At 48.1% G+C, this 17,338-nt stretch overlaps 1 protein-coding gene across 2 annotated transcripts; it reads right to left on the bottom strand.

The window, feature by feature from the left end:
- Window positions 1-744: 744 nt before the first annotated feature.
- serbp1b (SERPINE1 mRNA binding protein 1b) lies at window positions 745-16,434 on the bottom strand. Of its 2 annotated transcripts, XM_030364465.1 has the most exons (9): window positions 16,022-16,433; window positions 13,277-13,484; window positions 11,858-11,998; window positions 7,948-8,016; window positions 7,393-7,467; window positions 6,742-6,919; window positions 6,246-6,311; window positions 4,798-4,995; window positions 745-2,938 (listed from the first exon to the last, which is right to left on the bottom strand). In XM_030364465.1, exons 1-9 carry the CDS (start codon window positions 16,275-16,277, stop codon window positions 2,879-2,881), a joined length of 1,251 nt encoding a protein of 416 aa, XP_030220325.1. In that variant the 5' UTR covers window positions 16,278-16,433; the 3' UTR covers window positions 745-2,878. The 2 variants fall into 2 exon arrangements, with proteins under 2 accessions (XP_030220325.1, XP_030220326.1); XM_030364466.1 differs by lacking the exons at window positions 745-2,938; window positions 4,798-4,995 and adding an exon at window positions 5,643-5,911 and having other exon boundaries at window positions 16,022-16,434.
- Window positions 16,435-17,338: the final 904 nt, after the last annotated feature.

Raw genomic sequence — 17,338 nt, 5'->3', positions numbered from 1 at the left:
CTGTCATGGTTAACCCATAGATTGTAATATACAAGTTATATTTATTATATGTTCATTATTTACCAAAAAATCACATCCAGCACTGTTTACTTCCTACATGGTTTACCCGCATTATTTTTTAATATCCAACAGTTTGCTTATATGCATCCATGGTTTACCCTAGTTTCTCCGACAGTTAGTTTTCTGATGTAGAAGAAGGGAGCGTCTGTTTGATAACCGAGGTTGATGCTCAAAGGATTTAGTTCAGATTCAAAGTAAACAAAATACATTCGGTCAACTTTGACTACCAGATGAGACCCAATTCAACTCAGACAGGACGACGCTTAAACACATTAATATAGTATACTAAAAATAACTTTCAAATACCATTGTCCCCAGGGCCGTTGCAACAAGTCCTGGGCCCCTATAGAAGAGGTACTAATGGGCCCCCCTGCGCTGAATTGTTGACGTGGGGGGGGGGGGGTGGAAGGAGCAATTGTTGACGGGGGGGGGGGGGGGCCTAGTACTATGGGCTGGTAGTTACTTTTTTTTTTATTATTATTTTATTGCCATGGGCCCCTCCTGGGCTGTGGGCCCCTAGAATCGTCATCACCTTTCACCCCTTTACGACGGCCCTGATTGTCCCCATCTAGCTGGCTATACATATTTCCTCTATTACAGGTATGAAAGACTTGCTGTCACTAAGCTGCTCTTCCCTCAGTTATTAGGCCTACTCTAAAGAGGAAGCAATAAAAAGTCCAAGACACTTGTTTACAACTTTAAAATCACAGTATTGATTTCACACAACCCAACAGTTGTGGGCAGAATACATGGAACACAGCTAAAGCAATTTATTAGAACAGGGATGTTTGCTATCGTGGATCAGCGGGCCTACGAGGGCTGCTCCGAGCCGCCGGCATCTGCCTCGTACCAGGAAGGGTTTTCAAAGTGACGCAAATAAAGCTTTAAAATATATTTAGACCGGAACCCAGCCCTCCCCATCCTTACTCGATATGAGAAACAATCCCGCATTGACCAAGTACAACGCTTACCGGGAACAAAACGCAGATGCTGGCGGCGGGAAGCTCCGGTAACTTACATTACATTCTGCAGCGCGCGAGGCCCCACCACCTAAAGACCTTTCATTCAGACAAACTATGCAGTGGTGCTGTTGCAAGGATTACAAAATAATATATTTCAATAAAATAAAAACGGCAATATGTATATGCGAGGAAAAAAAACAAAACAATATTTTAGAGTACTGGTGCGGATGCAATCCAAGTGCTTCCGAGATCGACACATACCAATACTCCCAAGTGCAAGATATGAGCACATGGTCTACACCTACAATTTCTTACCTCAAAAAAACACAATATGTAGGTACTACATCTGGCAAGAAACATGCTGCGTAGACTTGCGGTCGTCGGTTTGGGAAAAAAGAGAGTTCACAGCAGAGAAGGAATACTTAAAAGTTGGACCTGTCAAATTCACAAAATTGCCCCTTCACACTTTTTAGAAACAAATACACTTAAAGGCAGGCATTCGCTCACACTCGTCCCATCTCTCTCATACACACACACACACACACACACACAAAGTGAACATAAAAACTAAACAATGTTTGCTTCCTGATCCTGTGGTACCTATTCATCAAACCACAGACGGGATGAAGCAGTGTTTTGGGCTCCGAGTGGCCCTAGTAAACCAGTCAACACATGATGAGCGGCCGGCAAAACGGAATATAGCCAACAAACAGACATTAGAAATTAAAGGCCTTGGAATTCCATTGTTTTTAGAACGTCCAACAACGCTGTTATATGATTGGACGTACTTCGAGAGGTCAGTGTCAAAAGGGGTCAAAGTTAAAATGGTTTGAATGCTGCAGCGTCGAGGTGGAGAATCCGAGTTGTCCACTGCCTTTGGTAGCGTCAACGCTAGGTGGCGCTTTGACGCTCGGCTCCATTGAACTACATTGGCAACGTCGACGCTGAAAGCTCATCACATGTTGACCGCTTTACGCACACGCACACGCACCCACACCCACACACGAAAGAACGAGCGTAACAGGGTAGCAAAGTAACAAGTGCATAAAAATAAATAAAACAAATGAGGCATTTTACTTTCACTGCACAACACGCAGAAATAAAAATATCAAGCGGTATAAGGAAACCCTGGTCGCCAATCCTGAACATGTGCTTTCCAAAAGGAGCGCTGGCCAGAGTGGGAAGAGTCACAATTCCATATAGTTTTATATTTTAAGCATAATTCACAAAACAAGTTCCTTCTTCTTTCTCTAATTGTAGTGTAGCTCTACAACAATCAGTGCGTTATAACTGGAATAAAACAATACACCCTACCCTTTACGACCGTATCGCCTCAAGAGAACCTTTTGGAGTTTGGAGGTCACAAGAAAAGCAGACTCAGAGGTCAGACGAGACGCAGACAAAACGAAAAACCTAAAATATGCGTTAAGTCAAGCAGCAGGGGAAAGAACCAAAGGAAAGAAATGTCAATGAAGTATGCATAATTCTGAAAAACAAAAACACTGTCTGAGAACACTCTGCTTTCATGTCTTTGAATACAAAACGTCGACCAATAATTAGCTTCAGTGTAACAAGAGGTCCTTTTTTCTGTGTCGTGGTTTGTTTGTTATATTTCCCTTCGTTTGGTTCTCCTTTTAAAACAGGCAGAATGTCAGTCTCCAGGGGGGCTGTGGTTATTATGGGATGGCAGTCTTTTTCATCATTAAAATCTGTTGTTGGTTGGTTGGTTGGTTGGGCGGTATCTTTTTCTGTTTTTTTCTTATATACTTGAAGTTGTGGTAAGCATGCACGCCGCGTCCCCCCCCCCGACAAAAGGTTTGATGGGTGGGCTGGTGGTGGTGGGGGGGTGGGGGGACTTAGGCCAGTGCTGGGAAGGCTTCGGGGTCGTCTACGTTGGGGACGGACACACCGCTGGGCTGGAAGGAGATGAAGAGAAGGACACCGGTCAGGAGTACTGAACACACGCCAGGACGCAGAACAACACCCACAGCTCTGGGGCAATACGGCTGAAGTTAGGGAAGTAATCCTTAAGCTGCGTTCACAACAAAAGACACATTAGTCGCCCGTTCGCGTTGTCACACAAGTTTTTTCGCGAGACAAATCATAATTCGTCGCTGTGCACGTTTTATCAGTCGAATTTGTCACGCGACATCTTTTGCCCGCCAACGGAGCTTCATGCCAATTCATTGTCAACCACGGCCGAGATAACCACCGTAGCATGTCTCTACCTGTTGTGGAAGAGGGAGGGACGGCGGAGAACCAGACGCAGTCGGTCCATAATATCGTAATGACCACGGAAGAGGCAGTGAATGAAGTATTGATCAGACAGTGATTTATTAGAAACCACCGCTAATAAACTGTTGGAACACACAAGACCGATAACCATAGCAACGCCTGTAAACAAACCCCTCGAAGCCCAATCCCTACGCGCTACGGCCATCCGGAGGCTCACACAGCTTTGGGCCGTGATATTATATATTATATACTATTATATATGGAGCTCCGGGAGTCGCAAACGGCAACAATCTCTTTCTGCTCCATGCTGCGGTTCACTCCGGAACGGTTTGCCGGTTGAACGCTGATGTTGTGGTAGAAATTAACCTTACATTCTATGTTAAACCATGATTATTATTAGGCCAACATATCATATATATACACTTTAATAGTGGAAAAGAGCTGATCACCTTTAACCTAGATGTTATGTGCCGTGTGACACCAGTGAGTGGGTCCAGGACATTCTCACCTGATGGGCCATGTGGCACATCAGTCAGAGAGTCCAGCCTACTCCCATTTTGATGTACTCTCTGAAGACAATGCTTACATTCACACGTGTGCATCATCTCTGTTTGTATAAGGATAATATATGTTCTAAGGTCACATTGGGATCCAGAAGACATGTGAATATGCTGACATCCACACAGTATGACCAAGAAAAACATTCTATGCACATCAATATTTGATGAAAGTCCAACTTTGTATTGTGTAAAGGATTGGGGATATAAGGAGCTGTCCGGGATTCATTCGGCAGTGTGTATTCGCGAATACCATTCGGCTTTGTTGTCTCTCGTTTGCGGGTGGCAATAAACTCTCCATCTATACTCTATACTCTCCGATTCCTCTGTGCTTATAGCTAGTTGAAGTGAATTAGATAAGTTGTTATTAGAAATCCCACCACAATGTTACCTTACGTCACTCAGTGGCCACGCTGAACGCTGATTGGCTGTCATCACGCTAATGTCACGGCAAAGTTCAAATATTTCAACTCAAGTGAAAGTGTCGCGCTGCAAATCAAATCTTGTCACAGGTTTTTTGTAGCAAAATATTTGCCCGATTCACACCCTTTCGCGTTTGGTGTGAACGCACCTTAAGGAGTCCGAATAGAACTTTGACAGTCATTTCACATAAAAGGGCAAAAAATGTTTAGTTCTCTTCGGTGGCCCCAATGGCTTAAAAGAAAAGCACGTCCATTGAAGAGTGTTCCTGTTGCCGTACAGCCACTGAAGTATCCCGCCGTGATGTGAATGCATGGCCTGAATGTGGCACCCAGTTTGTAACATTCATAACCCTGAGCCAGGGCTGTCCTCAGGGATGGTGATGGAGCCCGCTGTCCCTGAGGACAGCTGGCTCCATCACCATCGCGTTACCTCATTCGCAGCAAGAATGACAGAAGAACAACCGCAACCGCACCCGGCCTCTCCGCGTCATCACAAGCTGACAACATCTCCGCCTTCAATTTAGACACCAACACAGACAAGCACGCGGTCTCCATAGCTACCTTCTCTGGTCTTCCTCCGCCACGCGCCGGCCGGGCGCCCCCCCGGTCGCCCCGCCCCCCTCGGCCCCCACGGGCCCCCCCTCGCCCGCGACCGGGGCGTCCCAGGTCTCCAAAGTTGATCTCCAGCTGCGAGGTGATGTCGTTGGCCGGCTTGCGGAAGTGGTGGTCTGCGGCTTCTTCGGTGGCGCTCAAGGTTGCCTGGGGGTGGGGGGGGGATGAGGAGGAGGAGGAAGAGGAGGACGATGTGAGGGGGGGGGGGGGGGGGATGAGGAGGACGATGTGAGGGGGGGGGGGGGTGAGGAGGAGGAAGAGGAGGACGATGTGAGGGGGGGGGGGGATGAGGAGGAGGAAGAGGAGGACGATGTGAGGGGGGGGGGGTGAGGAGGAGGAAGAGGAGGACGATGTGAGGGGGGGGGATGAGGAGGAGGAAGAGGAGGACGATGTGAGGGGGGGGGGGGGTGAGGAGGAGGAAGAGGAGGAAGAGGAAGACGATGTGAGGGGGGGGGGGGTGGTGAGGAGGAGGAAGAGGAGGACGATGTGAGGGGGGGGGGGATGAGGAGGAGGAAGAGGAGGATGATGTGGGGGGGGGGGGGGGTGAGGAGGAGGAAGAGGAGGACGATGTGAGGGGGGGGGGGGGAGGAGGAGGAAGAGGAGGACGATGGGAGGGGGGGGGGGTGAGGAGGAGGAAGAGGAGGACGATGTGAGGGGGGGGGGGTGAGGAGGAGGAAGAGGAGGACGATGTGAGGGGGGGGGTGAGGAAGAGGAAGAGGAGGACGATGGGAGCGGGGGGGGATCAGGAGGAGGAAGAGGAGGACGATGGGAGCGGGGGGGGGGTGAGGAGGAGGAAGAGGAGGACGATGGGAGCGGGGGGGGGTGAGGAGGAGGAAGAGGAGGACGATGGGAGCGGGGCGTTTAGGGAGGGTCATACGGAGACAGTTGAAGAGACCGTCTGGTACCAGAACAATAAAGCGTCTCCCCTTCAATACGACGGCCCCGTCAGTTCTTTCAGTATTGGATCAGGTGTCTTACTGTGATCTCTGCCTTTCAAGTAGTCCTGAAGGAGGCCATGCATTATCCCTGCTCACAGCTCGACAACTTCAAGTATAGGGATGTTCTTTGTTCCAGTTCATTATGGAACACACACACACACACACACACACACACACACACACACACACACACACACACACACACACACACACACACACACACACACACACACACACACACACACACACACACACACACACACACACACACACTTCTACTGGCTACTTATCAGGCAAGCCAGCACATTTGAAAAAACACCAACTTTTCCGTCATTTTTGCCAAATGTTATAGACAAAAATGTTTGGTTTAATTGTTTATACGAAAATATATACATAGATATATTAAATGTCAAAGACAATGAGCAGGTCCGATTGCAGATAAATGAGGGAGAGGTTCACCTTTTGAAACACTGGCTGTGGTTCCGTTTCGGTCTCCGGGACATCGATCAAAGCCCCGACCGGCCTCTGAAACCCACATCAGAACGAAGAACTCAGAGAGCAGCTCGTCTGTGAAACCAGTTAGGAGGAAAACTAGGCAGCAATACTGAAGGTTGTTCAAGGCAACATTAAGTTAAATTCCCAGAGGTGTCTATGGCACTAAATCATGTTTATATGCACTCTAGTAAGAGACTCATGCGCAGAAATAAAGACAAACAGAAAACCTAACTAATTTTTATACCAAATAGGGAAATCTAATAAAAAAATGTAACTAACACTTGCCAAATAATTAAAGATTTGCTTGGATAAAAACAAAGAGTCTACAATGCGCCCAAAGTGACGTGCTCCAGGACTCACTGGCTGTCCCTAACCCTAACCCTAACCCTAACCCTAGCTCCAGGACTCACTGGCTGTCCCTAACCCTAACCCTAACCCCAACCCTAGCTCCAGGACTCACGTCTTCGCTCTTGGACTTGTGCAGCACATAGCCCTTCTTCCACTGGCTGTCCGCGCCCTCGTTGGGCTTGCGGATGTTGAACTCCACCTTGGCGCGCTCCTTGTCCTGCATGGCCTTCCACTCGTCCAGGGTCATCTCCTTGGGGCCTTCGTCCTTCACCTCCTCCACCTCGTTCTCCCTGAGGGGACAACGACAGGTCAACGGGGTCGACCCGACGGGCCCTACGATTAATCACATTCTGCGATCTCCAAACTAAAATAATCGAGTACAAACTATACATTTTTTTTTTTTGCTGGAGACATGATTTTAGATGTTATTTGATTTTTTTTTTCAAATAACAAAATGTTCAAATCAAAACACACACACACACACACACACATCGATGATGACGATGATGGAAAGGAGAGAAATACTGAATAATCATGATGTTCTCAAACTCGAAAATAATCGTTTGAATAATCGTAATTTAAATATTGACCAAAATTATCGTGATTAGGATTTTTTCAATAGTCGAGCTGCCCCTGACGCAGCTAGGCTGACCGCCGCCCAACGACCCGGACTGGAGTCCACGTCGAAGGAAGCCAGCGGGCAGCGGAAACTGACGAAGATGATGACGACGATGATGATGACGATGATGGAAAGGTCACTCACTTGTTCTCAGAGTCGGCCGCAGGGTGTTCCTCTCCCTCGGGGTGAGGGTTAGGGGCCGGCGTCTGTTCAGCCTCGCTGTGCACACACACACACACACACACACACACACACACACACACACACACACACACACACACACACACACACACACACACACACACACACACACACACACACACACACACACACACACACACACACACAGTCAGCACACCAGCTGCTGCTGCCTGGACTTTCTTTCAGTGAGGTTTGTGAACATTATGCTAATTACAATTTGCACATCGGAAAGAAAACACAAACCTCAACTATTCATTGGCTGCTTGGCCACCAATCCCATAAAGCGGACTGTCGACCCCTGAGTGTGTCTTCCTGCTGGCGTCCTTCACAGCTCCCGATCCCCGACTTAACTGCTTTAACATTCACTACAAGTCGAGGATAACTCGACTCAAATATAATACTAATTTAACGTTTTCTAACATTATCAATGTCACACTAATGCAAGGCCTTTCCCATCAAACCACGCGGTCTGCGGGTCGGTGCGCCCCCTGGACTCACGTTGCTTCCTCCTTGGTGCTGGCCCAGGTGTTGGGACCCGCCCCGCTGCGCTTCTCCTCCGTCTTCTGACTGCAGAGACACACGAGCACAAAGGTGAGTAACCAGGCAGCTGAACGTCCATCCTGTCTATGGATGACAGCTGTTGGGCACGGCCTGATTGGCTCTCGGAGACACTGGACACTGTGTTGAAGTCATTTAAAGCACCGCGGTGTCACCACCAGGTGTCACCACGAGGTGTCACCACGGTGTCACCACCACGGTGTCACCACCAGGTGTCACCACAAGGTGTCACCGCGGTGTCACCACCAGGTGTCACCGCGGTGTCACCACCAGGTGTCACCAACAGGTGTCACCGCGGTGTCACCGCGGTGTCACCGCGGTGTCACCACCAGGTGTCACCACGAGGTGTCACCACGGTGTCACCACCACGGTGTCACCACCAGGTGTCACCACCAGGTGTCACCACCAGGTGTCACCGCGGTGTCACCAACAGGTGTCACCACCAGGTGTCAGCACCAGGTGTCACCACCAGGTGTCACCACCTGGTGTCACCACCAGGTGTCACCACCAGGTGTCACCACCAGGTGTCACCACCAGGTGTCACCACCACGGGGTCACCACCGCGGTGTCACCGCGGTGTCACCATCAGGTGTCACTACCACGGTGTCACCACCAGGGTGTCACCACCAGGGTGTCACCACCACGGTGTCACCACCACGGTGTCACCACCCGGTGTCACCACCACGGTGTCACCACCACGGTGTCACCACGGTGTCACCATCAGGTGTCACCACCTGGTGTCACCACCACGATGTCACCACCAGGTGTCACCACCACGGTGTCACCACGGTGTCACCATCAGGTGTCACCACCTGGTGTCACCACCACGATTTCACCACCAGGTGTCACCACCACGGTGTCACCGCGGTGTCACCACCAGGTGTCACCACCGTGTCACCACCAGGTGTCACCACCAGGTGTCACCACCAGGTGTCACTACCACGGTGTCACCACCAGGTGTCACCACCAGGTGTCACCACCAGGTGTCACTACCACGGTGTCACCACCAGGTGTCACCACCAGGTGTCACCACCAGGTGTCACCAACAGGTGTGATGCTGGTTAGCCATTATAAGTCCTTTCACAATCGACCCTAAAGTGCCATCCCAGGTGGGAGTGTCCACCCATATTTATTGGTGGACAGATCAGCCGAGTCGTTGGTACGGTCCGCATGGTGGGCTGGGGGGGTTATTAAACACAATGGACTGGTCGAACCCGGGCATAATCACGTTATAACCACCACCTTAAGTGAGTTTCACAGTGAGTCCAATTAGAAAAGCATAATACATTTTTATTGAAAAGTGCAAAACCACCACGCAGCATAATCCAGGCATGCAAACTGGCTCGGGGTGAAAAAGGTGAGAATGATGCGTGAGCTGAGAAAAACACAGACCCACTATAGGGTTCCAGGTTTATACTCCGGGGAGCTTTCTTTTACATTTTTTAATGTGTTAGGGTTAGTCACAAGCTAAAAAAAATTACAGGACTGCGCACAATTACAAACAAAGCATTAATTTATTATGTGCAAGGGCAGCCCCAATAGGTACATAATTTATCACAAAATTAAGAAAGAATATTGAGAAGAATAAAAAGAGGTGGGAGGACAGGGCAATAGGAGTATGCCATTATTTATTTTTCTTCTTGGCCTGGACCAGTGTCTCAAGGGCCCGCTTTCGAGCGACTTCTCTCGGCTATATCGACTAGTATGTATCAACACAACTGGTGACCCGCTGAAAAATTCTCTTTTGGCGCGTTTCCACCGGAGGGTGCGTTCGGTTCGGTTCGCAAAGTTGCGGCACGGTTCGCGTTTCCACCGCCAAAAGTGGGCGTGACATGGGGATAAAAACAAACCGCGAGGTATTATTCTGGACAATGGACGTGTCGCGTAAAACGTTAGCTTGGGCGAACAAGGAGGTGGAGCATGGACCTATTAAAGAAGACAATACTTTATTAAAGCATGCAATTGTGATGTAGAACAAAATAAAAAGAAAACCAAGGTGCTTGCATGATATTGAAGCCTACAGCGATCGTTACTTAACTTGTGTGGTGGTGCCTTATCATTTGTTTACCCTCGCGTGCACTCTCATTGGCTGAATCGATGAGAACGTTTTAGATAATATAAGGTCGCGGGGAGACGAAGCTCTGTTCGTTTGTATATTTTATTTACGTGACCATATTTTTGTTATGTTTGTTTTGGGAATCAGTTCTCGTCGTTCACCTTCGGGATGTTTACGTGGCTGCCGCGGCGATCGACATCCGGCCTACCATGAGGGTACTGTCGGCGGTGGAAACGCTCGGTGGAAACGAGGCATTTAAAGGCTCCGCTGGGCTCACGCTTGGCCGTTTCAGATGGTAGGCGACTTTCCGCTCGCGCTGTCGGATGTCCGCGCGGCTTCACGAGCGAGCGCATGCGTTCGACGAGCACGGAAGCGACAGTTCCACGGGAGTGCGCCCACTTGTCGTGCCGCCTGACAGAATGCTGCGCCTTCTCTCTGTCCGCTCGCTATTAGCAGGCGCTACAAGGACTCCATGGCTGGCCATCAGACCCCCCCCCCCCCCCCCAAAATGTTTTCTCAACGGATCTCCACGAATCACACAAGTGGTCAATTTTGTCTTCAAAACGGCGAATTTCGCCGAAAGGTGACTAGTTTGCATGCCTGATAATCTGCATGTGCTTTACAATTAAACCATAATAAATAGGACAAAACACGCAGCCAGCTAATAAGATATCCAAACTAAAGCAGCCACAATAATACCATCATCGCTAAAGGATGTTTGAAGACTTTGGATAATTAAACAGCAAGGACATAGTGTCCCAGCCCTCTCCTGGTCCCAGCCCTCTCCTGGTCCCCGCCCTCTCCTGGTCCCAGCCCTCTCCTGGTCCCAGCCCTCTCCTGGTCCCGTCCCTCTCCTGGTCCCAGCCCTCTCCTGGTCCCAGCCCTCTCCTGGTCCCGTCCCGCCCCTCTCCTGGTCTCTCCTGGTCCCGTCCAGCCCCTCTCCTGGTCCCAGCCCTCTCCTGGTCCCGTCCCTCTCCTGGTCCCAGCCCTCTCCTGGTCCCAGCCCTCTCCTGGTCCCGTCCCTCTCCTGGTCCCAGCCCTCCCCTGGTCCCCGCCCTCTCCTGGTCCACGCCCTCTCCTGGTCCCAGCCCTCTCCTGGTCCCAGCCCTCTCCTGGTCCCGTCCCGCCCCTCTCCTGGTCTCTCCTGGTCCCAGCCCTCTCCTGGTCCCAGCCCTCTCCTGGTCCCCGCCCTCTCCTGGTCCCCGCCCTCTCCTGGTCCAAGCCCTCTCCTGGTCCCGTCCCTCTCCTGGTCCCAGCCCTCTCCTGGTCCCAGCCCTCTCCTGGTCCCGTCCCGCCCCTCTCCTGGTCTCTCCTGGTCCCGTCCCGCCTCTCAGTGCCCCAGTAGGAACGCTCTCCTCTGGAGCTTAGCGCATCTGACAGACGCTCCAGGGACCTTCCCTTTTCCGGGACCTTTCCGACCGATATCCATTTGATCCCCTAGGCTGATAGCGATATCTTTCATATAATATTGAAGTAGATACTTAATGAAGAGTGGTGTTTTTAAATTTTAACACAGCCGCACTAGCATCATTTGGCAACATTTTGGCTGATGTGTCTCCCTAATACATGCACCGGCTCCACAAATGATAATAAACAGCAATCACAAATCAAATCCTTAAAGATTGCTCCCCTGATTAAATGAGACTGAAAAACTTTCCGGTTTGCTTTGAAAAGAATTTCACGGAATTTACAAAAGTGTGGTTTCACTCAAGTCTAACAAAGCCCGACTGGATACCAACACACACTGCAGAAGGGTGGGTGATGGAAGGTGGCACTGTAGCGTTTAAAACTCACGATTTGTCATTGCCGCTGTGTCTGTCGAAGTCACGTTTTCCACGAGAGTCAAAGCCCTCCCCTCTGCCCAAGCCACGCCCTCTTCCGCCACGCCCACCACGTCCTCCGCCACGCCCCCTTTGGGGGCGGTCCCCGGGAGGCCTGATGAACATAAACATATATAATAAACATATATATAATATAATAAACATATATATAATATAATAAACATATGTATAATATAATAAACATCTATATTATATAATAAACATATATATAATATAATAAACATACATATAATATAATAAACATACATATAATATAATAAACATATATATAATATAATAAACATATATATAATATAATAAATAGGGCCCGACCGATTCATCGGCCTGCCGATTTAATCGGCCGATTATAGCCTTTTTGAAAATAATCGGCATCGGTCAAAAAGACGCAGATTACAACCGATTTTTTAATTTTTTTTAATTTTTTTTTTTTAAATGTTATTGCGCTTAGTATCCTGCAGATTGCGCTCCTACTCGCCTTGCTAACTAAGAACTTTAGCTGGAGTAAAAAAGAGGAGATTGAATTTTACCGTACAACATGAAAGCACGCTCGCTCAGGCAGCTGCGCGCTCACCTCACCAATGTACACAAGACGCGTTGTTTGAGCATGTTGTGCCTGTTTTTCTTTAGGTCCCAGGCCATGTTAATTTGTTATACTGTAGACTCTAACGGTGAGACCATACTGCTCAGCACGCACGTGTTAGTCACTGCTCACGAGCGCAGCACATTGGGAGTTAGTTATTTATTTTACATTTTACATTACACTCATTTTTTACTGTAAATGTATTCTAAAACACTCAAAGGTTCTGCATTCAATTCACATATTCGTCAAAAGTGTTTAAAGTATATTTAAGGTATCAAAAACTACGTTTTATATGCTTTTTTTTTTTTTTTTTTTAATCGGCCGATTAAATCGTAATCGTAATTTTTCTCTGAAAATAAATCGGCATCGGCACTCAAAAATCAATATCGGTCGGGCCCTAATAATAAACATATATATAATATAATAAACATATATATAATATAATAAACATGATATAATAAACACAGATTACAAAAGAACAACGTGTACGCAGGCTCGGCACTCATTTACACATGACCTCTGAATAACTAAACATACATTAAGAATCATAGAAATCATAGAAAACACTATGATCCATGTTGTTGCTCCTCTTGTGGAAACATACCAAACTATTGGGACACAAATAAAGATCCATAAAAAGAAAATACAGATATATTATATTCCAACTTCTACAACATCTCTCTGGCTTATAGACAAGGTCCCAGTCGCTGGGCGCCTAGAGAGCGTGAGGAGGACTAAACCAGGAGGACCGTTCAGTGTTCCTCCGGGGGACCAACACCTGTGGCCACTCACCTGTCAGTTGAGGATTCTCCTCCACCGCCGCCGCCCCCGCCCCCCCCACCCCCGCCCCCCTCGGGCTTCTCCTCGGTGGGTTTGTCGAAGCGGCGCTCCCGTGGGGGTCTCCGGTCCGGCCTCCGGTCCCCCTCCCGCCTCCCCTCGCCCTGATGGGGGGGGGCCGGCTGCCCCTGCTGGTCCGGCCGGCGGCCCACCCGCCTGATGCCTGACACACAAACAACAACATCAACAACAACAACAACAACAACAACAGTGCTGAGAGGAGGCTGATGCCTGACACACAAACAACAACATCAACAACAACAACAACAACAACAGTCCTGAGAGGAGGCTGATGCCTGACACACAAACAACAACATCAACAACAACAACAACAACAGTTCTGTGGGGTGTTCCACAAAGCCGGTTTTATCACATAACCGGATAAGTTAACCCAGGGTTTGCGGTAACCCTAGGTTTTCCGTTCCAAAAGGATCACGGTATGTTAGTTACATCCACTGGAGAATCCACTGGAGAATGCAAGTCCAGCGGACTTGCATCCACTGGAGAATGTTCGATCGTAGCCGGCGGCTTCATTACAAGCACTGATCCATCTTAATCTGTGAAGTTGATGAATTGTCACTTTTAGGTTTTCTACCCAGTTACCAAAAACCGTGCGCTGTGGCAAGCACACGGCTTGCATGTGTTACTTCGAAGGCAAAAAAAATCTAAAATACAAGAAAACACAAAAACCTACATTCAACCAGTGGGGTATGGCCCATGACTCTCTGAGGTGGTAGGTACCTCCAGGTACCCCCTCCATGCCAGGGCGCCCTGAATTTATGTTTATTAACAGCTCCTCCACCGGGGTCAAGACAATTTGAGGGCCAGATCCAGTCTGCCGACTGTCGGCCTTTTCACGATTGGCTTAAAAAAATGGCTTATTTAAATTTATACCAATACGATGGTGGCAAAAGCTTACCAGTTTGTGTGTTTTTTATACTTCATTTTTATACTTGATCCTCTGACCGCTTGGAAGCAATCGAAGTACATATTGTTTTAGAAGAAAGGGGTTATGTGGTAGGATCTTTAAGAATGCTTAACTGGGATATTTATATATTCATGGCTCAAATATTAAGGATCATGCTTTTGACGTGTAACTAACGCATTTACGCGGTCAGCGATCCGCTGCCAGGCTTTGGTTCTCCGGGTTCCAGAGGTTTTAGCGTTCCCTTTTCTTGTGATAATGTCCTTCTCCTCGTCATAGCTCTCCAGGAGAACCTTGAGTTCCATTTCATTGAAATAAGCGGCCCGTTTCGCCATATCGATCAGGGTTTCCATGATCCATACATCACGTCTTTTTAAGTTTGGCGTGGACGCGCACAACCCTGTGTTAACCAACCCCGAGTTGATTGAACTAATGCATAACCGCTGCTGTGGAACCGAAAACTCTGGGTTGGTCGGCACAGGGTCAATCAACCTAGAGTTCAGCGTTAACTCAGTGTTTGTTAAACCTCCGTTCGTGGAACACCCCTCTGAGAGGAGGCTGATGCCTGACACACAAACAACAACAACAACAACAACAGTCCTGAGAGGAGGCTGATGCCTGACACACAAATAACAACATCAACAACAACAACAACAGTCCTGAAAGGAGGCTGATGCCGAACACACAAACAACAACAACAACAACAACAACAGCAACAACAGCAGCAGTCCTGAGAGGAGGCTGCCAGTGACCAGCGACAGAGTCCTGTTTGTTTACCCCCAGTGGTCCAGTGCAGCTCTACCTGCTAGAGCTGGCTCAACACGCCGGGTTAGAGGGTCAACACCGTGCAAACAATGCAAACCATAAACGTCCAATAATAGCCTTATGCGCCCTATTGTTTACATTATTGAAATAAGGGTTAACGCTCACCAAATCACATTAATAACAAAGTAAAAAACACATTAATAACATGTGATACTTATTAAACATTAATAATGGTTATTTATATTTCTTTATTTTTTTCCCATATTTATGAGGATATTCCTGTCGATATCAATTGTATTTCTAAAGGTAACCCAAGCAATAACCACGGCAACTATTTCTGAACCATCCAAGACGCTTACGTAAACATTTTCTGAATTGATGGTGTGTGCATCCTCCGGGTCAGGCGCCACATATCACAACACCCTGCTAATTGGCACCAAGCGCCATCGACCAAATAATCACAATCTTTCTTTCACAACGCGTTTGCTCGCTGCCAGTTAATGTTTAGGTCAGGATAGGGTTGCAGCGGACAAGGTCACGCAAACCAATATTCGCGATACCCGACGGTAGCCTCCACTAGAGTATCATCAGCAGCTGGTCCAGCTTGTTCTGGTGACCTATCTTTGGAGCTTCCTGCTGCTGCCGATGTGCGTAACATACAAACAAATAGGACATGAAGGCATAACGGACCATGTCAATGCTGCTGGACTGTAGCCTGTTTCTGCGACGCACAAGAAGCCTTTAGTCGGCAGCATCTATGCAACTCAACTAAGATGATTATAATGCGTGTAGTGTCTGTCTGCAGAGACTGTGTGGCTGTGGTTGTCTTCTATAAATGGACACCTCAAAACAGAACAGGGTCCATGTTATCCCCGTGCTCAGCATCACTACAGCGGACACCCAGCAGCGGCGTTCATCCAACACCTGCAAAGGACCGCTTATTTACGAAAACAACAATAATAGACAGGGGATAACGGGGGGTGGATGCACGCCACGGACACACAGCCTACCATCTTTCTTCAGTGGTACCGGAGCCTGCGACTCATCCTTTTTGTCCAAAAGCGGGTTCTTTCTGTCTTTTTGCGACTCTTTCTTCGGCAGCTTGGCTGCCTGCGCTGCGGTCTTGGTGGACCCAGCTGCGGCCGCTTCCTTCTTCTTGTTCTCGGCGGCTTTTAGGATCTCGAACGGGTCGGATTCGTCATCCAATAACTGGTCGAACCGGTTGGTCACCACGCAGCCAAAGCCTTCTTGCAAGTGTCCGGGCATGATGACGCCCCTTCAGCGGGATTTACCTCCGATTCTGCGAGGCTTGGTGCGAGCAATTCGCTTGTAACTGCCACAAGATGGCTGGGAGAGCTCACCCTTCTCTTCCGGCGGGAGGAATATCCGGGACACTCTGTACCGTCACTATACTGAGCTACATAATGCATAATGCCTTTACATCCTTAATAACTTCGTACACAGCATGGGGTATAGACATGTCATTACTCATTTCAATGGAATGGAACGCATGACAGATGTTTTTATTGTGTTTCATTAGACTAGGGAGATGTGGGCTTTTGTCATTGTAATATTTGCATCAAACTGCAATAGCCTACTAAACCATCTATTACCTCTATAATTTTTAAGTAATTAAAGTTATGTACAGAAAACTGTTACGTGCAAACCTTTGCCTCAGAGGCAGAATTATAATTTGAATCAATATGGGCTATAGAGCCATTATTCATCCTCCATTTACAAATGTGTATTTGGGGATAGGACAGTTTGAGAAATGTGGAATGCGTGGGTTGATAAAATAAGCTCTAGCCGTTGCTCTTCATATATACTCTGATAATCAAAAGATTAAGCAGGATTTGTATGTTTATTAAAACCATGCATGCAGTAAAGAACGGCCGTAGGTTCCAAAGCCCAGAAGGTCTGCTGTGGTTCAACAGTGTATCACTCCATATCACAACCAAAACATCTGCTGCACTGGCAAAGATAGACCCCCCCCATCACCATTATGATCCATAGATAGGAGCAAGCAGGCCACTAAAGGTTCTAGCAAGGTTCAACCTCTCAGCACAGATGTAGGTAGGGAGGTCTAAGTGTTTCAAAAGGGTATTGTATTACACACGATTGATCATTCATCAGATTTACAGGCAGAATGTTGATGTTGCGCAGGTCTTTGCAGCCGAATTGTCTTCCGATTCTTCATATGGTTTTTACAAGGCAAAGGTCCTGGGCTAATCCTATCTCATGATTTATTGAACTTGGGTTTAACAAAAGAAAGCTATAATTGGTGAGCAATACTGGGCAGACAAATCACCCCGTCCACATAGAGCAGT

This window comes from Gadus morhua, chromosome 8, assembly GCF_902167405.1.
Source record: "Gadus morhua chromosome 8, gadMor3.0, whole genome shotgun sequence".
Lineage (NCBI taxonomy): Eukaryota > Metazoa > Chordata > Actinopteri > Gadiformes > Gadidae > Gadus > Gadus morhua.
Note: the sequence above shows the minus strand (reverse complement) of the source record. Positions and strands in the feature narration are given on the sequence as shown.